Source organism: Macrotis lagotis, chromosome 7 (genome assembly GCF_037893015.1).
Source record: "Macrotis lagotis isolate mMagLag1 chromosome 7, bilby.v1.9.chrom.fasta, whole genome shotgun sequence".
NCBI classification, from domain to species: Eukaryota; Metazoa; Chordata; class Mammalia; order Peramelemorphia; family Peramelidae; genus Macrotis; species Macrotis lagotis.
This window is the reverse complement of record NC_133664.1, coordinates 216,249,084-216,261,500: the sequence shown is the minus strand read 5'-3', so window position 1 is coordinate 216,261,500 and position 12,417 is coordinate 216,249,084. Positions and strand designations below refer to the sequence as shown.

The following is a 12,417-nucleotide window of genomic DNA, read 5'->3' as shown; positions in this document are numbered from 1 at the left end:
TAATTGGAGATATGATAAGGGGAATAGGAATTAAAGAGAAAATGGTACAGATTCAACAAGGAGTCACAATGGGGATGAATAGAAGAATGGCTAGAGCAGGGGAGATGGCTTGGGAGACAAGGAACCAAGAGATTGCAGTTCATGTTACAGATGAATACTTTAGCTAAAAAAGTTTTGTGACCTTGGAAAAGTTATTTCATCTTCTGGGCTTCAGGTATTTTTTTTTAATCTGATAAAGGCCAGACCAAATGATTGAAGTTTCTTCTAATTACTGGATCTGTGATTTGGTGATATTTTTGTTTTATAGGTGACTGATATATGTACTGAGGAACTGAAACAAGTTTGACCAAGAAATAAAAATAATGGCAAAGTATTAAAAAGACAATTTTGAATATGAAAGGAAAAAAAGCATACACCAGGGTCAGTGCTCTATCCACTGCGCCACCTAGCTTCCCCAATTCTCCAGCACATTTTACAGATGAGGAAACTGAAGTAAACAGGATTAAGAGATTTGCCCAGGACCACACAGAGGTCAAACCTGAGGCCACATTTGAACACAGGTCTTTCTGATCCCAGGTCAGAGCTCTATCTACTGCACCACCTCATAGCCCCTTCCTTGAAGGTAAGGATATCCCTGGTACCTACACAGTACCCGGCATAGAGCAGACACATATTAAATTCTTGTTGAATGAATGTACTAATGTACACCTTTTGATATAAGATTTCTGGTATTACCATTTTCCAAAGGAAAGGACTTTATACCTTACCTTATATGAAATTGGTTATATCTATTATCTCCAGAAGGTTTTTTAATATCAACTACTAACTTTTTCCATCCTTCCTGAGGATCAATAAAATCTGCCAACTGTCTAATCAGGCCAACATTTAGGCACCTTACATATGTCGATGAAGTTATGGTTTTGTTCATCTTCTCTTCATAAGATAAGGAATTTTCACATCAAATATTGTTATTTATAGTTTATATTTAAAAGTCCATAGATCCATTCTTTTCTAGTTCACAGAAAAGGCGAAAGGCAACCTAAAATCCTGTATAAATACAAAAAATATGAAGATATACATTTACCAACAGTATTTATTAAAATTTAAGAGACTTAGAGGAAAATAACGAAATTAAACTCTATATCAAAATAATGATCCTGAAAAACAGAGGAGAAAATGCACACTTCTCTCTTTAAAGATGTAGGGGATTTAAAGTGCTTTTCTTTTTTTTTTTAAGTTTTTTTTGCAAGGCAATGGAGTTAAGTGGGCTTGCCAAAGGCCACACAACTAGGTAATTATTAAGTGTCTGAGGTTGGATTTGAACTCAGGTACTCCTGACTCCTGGGCCACTGCTCTATACACTGTGCCACCTAGCTGCCCCTGTGTTTTCTTCTTTTTAAAAAATTGTTTACAAAGATATTTTCTGGGAGGAGGGATAACAGAAGAAGAGGGACCTACTAAGTAATAAAAGTAATTTAAAATGATGCCAATAAAATATTAAAATACAAGTAATATACACCTAGAGCTTGCAAGTTTATTTTAAAGGAAATTAAAATGCTACCTGCCTATTTTTTGATGTACCACCAAAAAAGACATCCAAAAAAATCATTATATGAATAATTAAATTTCTACCAGTCTCTCAAGATTTACTATGTTTAATCAAAAGTAAACAGTTTTATTAGTCTTAATTCTTTTGAGTAAAGGAAAAAAAATCTAGTTTTTCAAGAACTATAACATATATGGAAGCTATAATCTCTTAAAACTTCTTGTAAGTACATTTGGGAATCAGATTAATTAATTCTATACTACCAATTTAGAGATCAGAAGAGCCAGAGATAGAAAATGCTGTAAGTTCTTGGGCTCTTGGTCTTTAAATGAGCTTCCTTAATTCCCAGAGAGACCCAGTTGTTGAGAACAGCTTCAAATGAGGGTTGGGAACAGCAGCAGCAAAAATGAGAACAATGAATTATCAGTTTTTCCTTTTTTTTAAAAAGAAAAGAACTCATCTGTTGGTAGTATAGAACATTTTTATTTGGAAACATATTTTGTGTATAGGTTCTTTTCCTTCAGTCCTTTAGAAAAGGAAGCATTTTCCATCAAATAAAGTAATTAAAATAGGTAAGAGATACTCAATTTGATCAATCTATTAATAAGCCTTTATTACATTCCTCTAAGGTATCAGGTGCTATGCTAGATATTAAGGATATAAATACAATTCCTTCTTCCTTATGTTTCTTTTTCTCTTTTCTCTCTCTTTTTTGTTACAAAGATGACTCTCCAGGAGCATGGAGGGATATATCTGATAATCAAAATTTTAAAAAGATAAAGAAAAATCAAAAGTAATACACACATGTAGCTTTCAGACTCATTTTAAAGGAAACTGCTTAAAACGTATTTCAGAAACTTCTTAATACCCGATGAGTTCCTTTTATGATTTTCTTAGAGATTTATTTGACTACAAGTCACAGGCAATGTTAGAAATCTTCTTGTATTTCTTCTCCTAAGATCCCATACCTCCTACTTGCAATGAGAGAGTGAGTTAGTTGGGAGAGGAGATCCTTTCCCAATTTGCAAAACTAGGACCTAATATTCTAACTAAAGTGCAATTTTTTTAAATTATGCATTTCCAAATTATGATTTCTAAAGGGTGCTTTAAATGATGAAATATTCTAGTGGGTTTAGGGGATTTCAACTCCTTAGAACTTTTTTTTAAGGTTTTTGCAAGGCAAATGGGGTTAAGTGGCTTGCCCAAGGCCACACAGCTAGGTAATTATTAAGTGGCTGAGACTGGATTTGAACCCAGGTACTCCTGACTCCAGGGCCGGTGCTTTATCCACTACGCCACCTAACCGCCCTCCTTAGAACTTTTAAAAATAGAAACTTTATGAAATTTATACTAACAGAATGTCATTTCATCCCTGAAGAATGAAAAAAATTATTGTTTCAATATAATAGAGGATCACCAACTAAAAAATACTCAGTCCTTAAACAGAACTGAATTGAATTTAGCAGAAATACCAAATAATAATTTTAAAAACTTTGTATTTTGCAGTTTTTAAGCCTTATCTTATTCCTGAGAATCAACAAATGAAGTTAATACTTCTCTCTAGTTTGGAAAGAGGCTGGTTTTAAACAGGAAGCAAATAAATGGGAATATATATATGAAATTTAATCTTAGAAGAATGTTTTACCTTACTATTGTGTTGCTTTTGTGAGTGATTTAAAGAACTTAATTATATAGATGAATTCAAAGCAAAGTTATCTAAAAGGAATTGAAATAGGACATGCATTTGCCAGCTCCTAAGAACCCAGCTGGTGAAGTTTCACTGACAAACTGAGAAACTGTACACTTGGATGTTTCAATTTTGATGAAGGAAACAGTAAAAGTTGTTGCAAAGAATTCAAGTTGCAAAAGAAAACTAGTTGTGAAAATGGCTTTGGGATAAGACTAGGAAATAAAGATTGAGGAATTAAGAAAGCAATAGTGAAGGAAAGTGAAAAGATGAACCATAGTACAAAGAAAGCATGCAAAGCCCACAAAAAGGGAAAGTTAAAAGGAACTTGGAGTCTGCACTGGCAGAGAGTGAACATGATGTTCAATTAGAAGATAATGTTTTTAGAAATGGAGAACATCATTAAAAACAAACTATACAATTTTTATTACATTAAATTAAAAAGCTTTTGTACAGACAAAACAACTGTAACCAAGATCAAAAGAAATGTAGTAAATTGGGAAACAATTTTTACAGCTAGTATTTCTGACAAAGGACTCATTTCTAAAATATACAGAGAACTGAGTCAAATTTTTAAAAAAAACAAGTCATTCCCCAATTGACAAATGGTCAAAGAACATGCAAAGCCAATTTACAGATTAGGAAATCAAAGTGATCCATAATAATATGAAAAATTGTTCTAAATCACTACTTATTAGAGAAATGAAAATTAAAGCATCAAATGAGGTACCACTTCACACCTCTCAGATTGGCCAATATGACCAGAAAGGACAATGATCAGTGTTCGAAGGGTTGTGGGAAATCTGGGACACTAATGCATTGTTGGTGAGCTGTGAACTCATCCAACCTTTCTGGAGAGGAATTTGGACTAATGCCCAAAGGGCAATAAAAATGTACATACCCTTTGATCCAGCAATACCACTACTGGATGGTACCCTTTAAGAGCTCATGAAAAAGGGTAAAAACATCACTTTTACAAAAATATTCATAGCTCATCTGTGGTGGCAAAGAATTGGAAATTGAGTGAATGTCCATCAGTTGGGGAATGGCTGAACAAACTGTGGTGTATGTATGTCATGGAACACTATTGTTCTATTAGAAACCAGGAGGGATGAGAATTCAGGGAAACCTGGAAGGATTTGCATGAACTGATGCTGAGTCAGATGAGCAGAACCAGAAGAATATTGTATACCCTAACAGCAGCATGGGGGTGATGATAAACCTTAATGGATTTGCTCATTCCATCAGTATAACAATCAGGCACACTTTGGGGGTATCTGCGATGGAGAATACCATCTGTATCCAGAGAAAGAATTGTGGAGTGTGAACAAAGACCAAAGACTATAACCTTTAATTTTTTTAAAAACCGTTATCTTATGTAATTTTGCTATCTCTAATACTTTATTTTTCTTCCTTAAGGATATGATCTCTCTCTCATCACATTCAACTTGGATCAATGTAACGACTAACAGACTGCCTTCTGTGGGGGGGTGGGAGAAGGTAAGCGAGATTAGGGAAAAAACTGTAAAATTCAAAATAAATAAATAAATATGAAGACGACAATGTTTTCTTTTTACTTCCTAAAATAGCAGGAATATAGAACTAATGATTTACAACCAACTTATTACAAAACAAAGTCCTTATATCTATCTAGCAAAACATCTAGTATAGGCCAAAAGAAAATTCCAAGTTTCAGAATATTACTGAAAAGTGTAAGGAAGTTTTAGATCACATTGATGTAAGAACTGAGACTGAATGAAGTGAGCAGAACCAAGAGAACACCTTGACAGAAAAATCATGTGATGACTTGGCTCTTCTCATCAATAAGAGAGACCTGTGATATAAAATACCCTCCATATCCAGAAAAAGAACTAAGGAATCTGAATGCAGATCAAAGCATATTATTTTACCTTTTTTAAATTTATTTTCTGTTTTTTCCTTGTGTTTTTTTTCTTTTGTTCTGATTCTTTTTTCACAGTGTGACTAATATAGAAATATGTGTAACATGATTCTAACATGTATAACCCATATCAGATTACCTGCTAGCCTCAGTTGGGAAGAGGAAAGGATGGGATAGAGAAAACTTCACAAAAATGAATGTTACAAATCACCTTTATGTATAATTGGAAAAAATAAATTAACTTTTAAAAAGAGTGATGGATCAGTAGAATAGTTTAGGTGTACAATACACTGTAGTAAATGACCATAGTAATCTAGTGTTTGATAAATCTAAAATCTGCCAGGAAAACAGAAAAACAGAATGGCATAAACTGATATGGGCTAATATATCAGTACATATCAAGATAGGTGAAATAGGTATAAGAACACCTAAAGAGTGATATCATAAACAAACAATGAATAGTTTACCTGTCAGATTTATGGATAAGGGAAGAATTTAGAACCAAAGAATTTATAGAGAGAATTACAAAATACAAAATGGATAATTTTGCTTATATAAAATTAAAAAGTTTTTACAGAAACAAAATCACTGCAACCAAAATCAGAAAAGCAGAAAACTGGGGGAGGGTGACTTTTTATACAAGTATCTCTGATAAAGACTTTATTTCTCAAATATATATAGAGAACTGAGTCAAGTTTATAAGAATACAAACCATATTCCTCAAATGAAAAACAGTCAAAGGATATGGACAGTATTCAGACAAAGAAATCAAGGCTATTCACATAGTCATATGAAAAATTTCTCTAAAGCACTACTAATCAGAGAAATGTAAACTAAAATAAATTTGAGGTACCATAATCACACCTATCAGATTAGTTAATATAACTAAATAGTAGAGGATTAATGTTAGAGGAGATGTGAGGAAAGCTGGGACACTAATGCACTGTTGGGAGTTGTGAACTGAAGAGCAATATCCAAAGGCTATAAGCCAGTGCATACCTTTTGATCCAGTAATACCATTAGATCTATATCTCAAAGAGAATTTTTAAAAATGAGCAAAAGGAAACTGTACAAGAAATTGTTTATAGCAGTTTCTTTAAAATTAAGATAATGCCCATGAATTGGGGAATGGCTGAACAAAGTGTGGCTTAAGATTGTGATAGAATACTATTGTGCTATAAGAAATGACTAGCAGATGATTTCAGAAAACCTGGACTTAACATGAACTGATACAGAATGAAGTGAGCAGAATTAGTTAGAACAGTCACAGTAATATTTTATGAGGAAGAACTGTGAATGACAACTATTCTCAGCAATACAATAATCTAAAATCATGATGAAAAGTGTCATCCTATCTCCAAGAAAGAAATGTGTGAATATAAACTGAAACATACTATTTTTCCTTTCTTCTTTTCTTTGTAACTCTTTTGTCTTCCTGTACAGATGACTAATATGGAAATATTTTACATGAACGTCCATGAATAATCCACATCAGATTACCTACATCTTCAAGTAGGGGGAAGAATAGAATTTAGAACTCAAAACTTTAAAAAAAGGAATATAAAACTTGCTTTAAGTGCAAATGGAGAAAATAACAGATTATTTAAAAAAAACACAAATTATAAAAGTCATTCTTAGCTCTAGGGCCTACAAAAATTTAGAGCAGTGGAATGGGCCAGGTTGGCCCTTCTGTCCTTATTGTCAACCCCTTAATAAATGAAATTACCATGGACCAGGAATATGAAGACATAGGTTCTGGCGATTTTTGCTTACTAAGTGGTTGTGTTTCTATGGACAAATCGACAAACATTCAAATTCTTCCTGTTAAAGCACTGGGGATATTTATTATAAGGACAAAAAAATTTTCCCAGCCCTTTACCTCATTGAACAATCTAACAAATCACTCTCTAGATTATAGGTTCCTTATAGGGGCAAGGTCAATCTAGTGGATATCCAGGATTACCTTTAACTCAAGTATTTTCTAACTCCAAATCTCAATTATTTAGGCAATTGGAACTTGGTGTCAACTCCGGCTAGAGCAGCGGCAGCGGCGCCGGAGACCGCAGGGTCTCGTTACCTGAGCTCCGTCCGCGCGGCCGCCGGCAGGAGCCGAAGGAGAAGGCGAGCACGGGGGGCCAGGAGCCGCGAGCGCGCCGCGGGAGCCGCCCTTCCGCTTCCTGGCTGCCTCCGGAACAGTGGGAAGTAGACGCGGGGCGGGCCGGCCTCGCCCCCGGGGGGAGGAGCCTTTAACGCGCACCAATCGGCAAAGGTCTCCGCGTCAGACCGACGCAGGCTCTGGGAGCCAACCACGCAGGCGCACCGGGAAGGTACGGGCTTCCTTCGCGCTCCGCCTGCCGCGGCTTTGGGGCCAGGGAGGCTGGGGCTGGGCAGCGAGGTTGGAGGACCGCTCGGATCCGAATCCCAAAGCGTCGTTCTCCTTAAGGCCGTACTCGAGGGAATGCTTTTCAGCCCGACCATAAAGAGGAGCACGAGCTTGAGGAGGGTGGAGAGAAGGATTTAGAAATCGGGGGGAATTGGAAGTTGGATTTTAAGGATGACTCCCGCGTGACAGCGGTTAGCTGGCCCCGTGGGGAGGGTGGACTGGCACACACGTGGGGAGGGCTGTTCGCGTAACATACTCCTCTCCCAAGAGCAACTTGCAGAGTTCCTTAGTGCCGATACACTTCCTTTTACACATCGGAAACGGGCTCTGGGATGTTCACGTAAATTGTGTGTGTTTATGTTGGTGGCAACTGGATGCCAGGCCTCAGACTGATTTGATACAAAGTTTTTTAAACACTGATTGCTCACTAGATCCTCCCATGGCCCTCCAGCCCGCACTAACTTTTCCTCTATATTCCTTTTTCTTCTTTTCCATTAGTAACCCTGTGTGCCTTTAGTGCCTAATGAAGATCCTTTCCTCTCCTGTTTAATGTGCTTATATATTCTTCCTATTTCTCAGTCTTGAGCTTCACAATTCTAATTGCTGACGAGACACTTCTTCCTGGATATCCACAAAGACCCTCTTTGGACTGCTTTACTTAGGATTTTATTAATTTTACACTATTATTACACTAATATTAATTATAATAATTTATTTTCTCTAGCATTCCTCAAATTTAACAATAAAGTAAATAAAAACAAAACCCGGATAATAAAGTTAAACAAATTCTGAAATTAGCCATTTACAAAAATGTAGGTCTCAGTCTACATTTTAAATCTATTGCCTCTCTAACAGGAAGGGATTAGCAGACAAAAATACCATATTTGGTCTTCTGGAATTGTGATTTGCTTTGAACTCCTTTAGCACCCTATTTTATTATTACTAATGTAATTAGCTTGGTGAGGACATGACCTTGGAGTCAGGAGGACAGGAGTTCTAATGTAGTCTCAGACACTTGACACTTAGCTGTGTAACTAGGGCAAGTCCCTTAATCCTGATTTCCTCACATCCAGGCCATCTCCAGTCCTGATTCACATCTGGCCACTGGATCCAGATGACTCTGGAGGAGAAAGGCTGGTGATGTCGTACAGCATCTCCTCACTCAAATCCAATTCACATGCTTGTCACATAGCTTGTCATCCACTTTAAGTTGACTCAGATTTATTGAGATACCATATACCATTGCTTCTGTCCCTGATGTCATAGTCTTCAAGAAGGAACACAAAATCATTATTAGCATTATTTATACTCAACCCATTTAAGTGTAATATCTTTAGTTAAGTTTCTCAAAGACAGAGACCATGTCTTCTGCAGTATTTTACCTTTTATAGTATATTACACAGATGTTAAAATATTTGGTGAATAAACATGCAAGTTTGTATTCATTCATTTTTTGTTTTGAAAGCACAGGTAGTTTGCAGAAAGAACTGCACTGTTTCTGGTATCTAATGTTTAAAAATGATTACTACAGAAATGATTCAGGCCATAGATGTAAATATCTAATGCCATTATTAGTTATAATTTCCCCCCTTTTAAGATATTTTGCTGATCAAATGCAAGGTGGAACATATAATTTTCCAAGAAAATTGCTACAGTTGTTGTCATATGAATATAAGGACTCAGGGAACTTGCATCTGTAATTTAAATAATTATTTCTGTAATGTGTAGATCCTTTGAAGGCTTGGTAAGAACATTTAAAGCATAACAGTGCTGGAGCACTTTTTTATATTTAGAAAACAAAATCATGTATACTTTCTTCAGTACTCTTATCAAGCTTTCAAGGGCACCCTACTACTGCTACAAACATGTCAGTTAGTTAGAGAAATTATTCAAACAATTTTTTTTCTTTTTGAAATTAAAGGATTTAACTTATTTAAAGGAGAAAAACACAGGTAAATAATATTAGGAACTTGGTATACTATTTTTAGGGGTGTAATGGTCTGACAAATATCAGAACAATTATATATATATATATATATATATATATATATATAACAATTTGTGTTTTAAATCATTTTGATAAGCTTCAGTAAGGAAAAGGATTAGTGTAAAAAATAAATATTTGGTTATAATGGAAATAAGTCCCCTTGGATCCTTCTAGAGCAAGACCAAGTATATATTGCTGAAAGGAAAATTCTTTGTTTAGATTTTTGTTCTAATTAATGAGGCAAAACAGGAAAATGAGAATTTAAAATAGATTATTAAAAAATATTTCCAGGAAGCAACATGTTGATGGGTTGATCACTAAAGATTAGCAAAGGATTTAAGATGAAGTCAGCTTTTATTTTTTCTATGTATTTATTTATTCTTATTTTGTACAAATAATGTTTTTTATACATTAATAAAATATTCCTGTTTAAGAGTAAACAGAATACCCCCTCCCCCCCCCCAAAAAATAAAGACCTGCATGAGTGATAAAGGGGAGAGAAAATTAAAATTAAAACTAAAAAAAAAATAAAATTATAGTAATAATTTTAGGTATGGCCAGGTGGCGCAGTAGATGGAGCACCAGCCCTGGAGCCAGGAGCACTGGAGCCCAAATCCAGTTCCATACACCCGACAATCACTCAACTGTGTGACCCCATGCAAGCCACCCCAACCCCATTGCCCTGCAAACCCCCCCCCCAAAAAAAAGACCCAAAATAAAATAGTAGTAGTAATAATAATAGTAGGGGCGGCCAGGTGGCAGACAGAGCACTGGCCCCAGGAGCACCCGGGTCCAAATCCAGCCTCAGACACCCAACCATCACCCAGAAGTCAGCTTTTATTGATAGGTTTTGTAATGAGATAAAAAAAAATTCAGACAGGCAAACATCAGCAAAAGGGAGTACATCTCACCTCCTCCTTCCTCAAATGCCTATACATGATACATGATGGCTTATAGGGAATGACCTGGTACATGAGAAACAGCAGGTAATACAAGACCTGGAGACTGGGTTATGCTTCCCTCTACCAAGCCTCCCCCATCACTGACTGACTGACAAGTAGGATTGACAGGCAGTAACAATATGGTCACTGAGACAACATAACTTTCATTAATATCTTCTTCTTCTTTGTGCCCCAGTCTTATAGTGGTACCTTTAAAGAACTAGGATATACTTTCTCAAATGGCCAAAGTCCTATTCCAGGGTATTCCTCCCACTTTAGCTGTTAATAACTAGCATTTCAATTCTATTTATGCAATTAATATTAATTTTTTCAAAGGGACAGTTACATCAAAGATTTAGCAAGAAAAAAAAAAACTAGATACATTCCACTTTAAGTTGACTCAGATTTATAGAGAGTCCATATACCATTGCTCCGGTCAAGTTCTCATCCCAATGTGGTATCACTGCTGGATGAATTGTTGGGTCTAAAAGATCACTTCTCACCCTCCCATTAGGCCTCATAGTTGGATTTTCTGGCTGCAAATTCTGGTACAAATTATCCTCCAGAAGAAATTAGATCTTTCCCCGGAACTCCCAAAGCTCACAAGATCATAATTCTAATCTTTATCAAAATGACAGAATAAACAAGGCAAAGATTATTTATTATTTATGTTGGTCTTGGATGAGAAGGGTCTCATGCCTCTCCCCTTACAGCATTGTCTCTGTCTCCCTATGCTATCAGCCAAAGTATCAACAATATTTAAAAGAGAAAAAGCTTGATGGCATGGTGAAATGGTATAATTCTTTTGGAAAAGTTTGGAATTATGCAAATAAAGTAATTAAAATGTCCATACCCTCCATTATTGGGCTTGTATCCCAAGAAAGCTATTAATAAGAAAAACATACTCATATACTCCAAAATATTTATAGCATCACTTTTTTTTTAGCATCACTTTTTTGAGACAGCTAAGAATTGAAAACAAAATAGGTGCCCACCAATTGGGAAATGACTAACCAAAATGTAGCATATAAAAGAAATGGAATACAATTGTAGTATAAGAAATTATGCATGTAGTAAATACAGAGAAGCATGGAAGGATGTAGTTAAAGTAATGCATAATGAAGTAAGCAGAACTAAGAAACTATACACAGTAAATATAACAATATAAATGGAAACCAAATGTAACAAAATTATAAACATCAAGTGAGGGTCAAATTAAAAGATCTGAGAAGACACCCCCAACCTAACTGTTGGTGGAGGTGGGAGGCTCATGGGTATTAAACACTGTATATGTTGGGACTTTTTCAATCAGTTATGTTGACTTTTTTTCCCTTCTCTAAAAAACTGCTATTCATCATGGGATAGCTCTTGGGGGGTGGGGTGGTAGTAAGGAATTGGATATGTATACTATGTTGATATAATAACCAAAATATCAATAAAATAATTTTTTAAAAATTTTTAAATATTTTATAATTCTAATAAAGGATATGACCATCTCTTTGTGTGGAACTTTAGGGGAATTGGGAGACCTAGTTAAGATGTGTTTGAGGAAGTATCAGTCTCTATGTTGAAATCCCCTATTTGAGGGCAGGAATTGAACTATAGGTACTCATTCCTCAGTGATTAACATCAGTGATGCTAATATTGATCCATGGACTAGATTAGGTACATAATATATAGAAGTAAAAACACAAAAATCTAGAGTTTGGTAAACAAAAAAATCCCAGTTATTGGGACAAGAACTCATTATTTGACAAAAACTGCTGAGAAAACTGAAAAATAAGCTGACAGAAATTGAACACAGACCATATACTAGGATAAACTCAAAATGGGCACACGATTTGAACAGTGTGATATCCTAAGCAAATTAGGAGAACATGAAAGAAATTTTGATTATGTAAAATTTAAAATTTTGTACACAACAAAACAAATGCAGCCAAAATGAGAAGAAGAGTAGGAAACTGGAAAAAATT

At 35.4% G+C, this 12,417-nt stretch overlaps 1 protein-coding gene across 9 annotated transcripts in view; it reads right to left on the bottom strand.

The window, feature by feature from the left end:
- Positions 1-12,417, bottom strand: part of IRAK4 (interleukin 1 receptor associated kinase 4) — a 69,099-nt gene that overhangs the window by 51,019 nt on the left and 5,663 nt on the right. For 3 of the 9 annotated variants that reach the window (XM_074194864.1, XM_074194870.1, XM_074194873.1), the window contains exons 1-2: positions 7,097-7,204; positions 768-1,047 (exon numbers count right to left, since the gene is read on the bottom strand). In XM_074194864.1, the coding sequence (XP_074050965.1) occupies positions 768-928 (161 nt within the window). In that variant the 5' untranslated portion in view covers positions 929-1,047; positions 7,097-7,204. The other 6 variants (XM_074194867.1, XM_074194865.1, XM_074194866.1 and 3 more) reach the window with 6 other exon arrangements.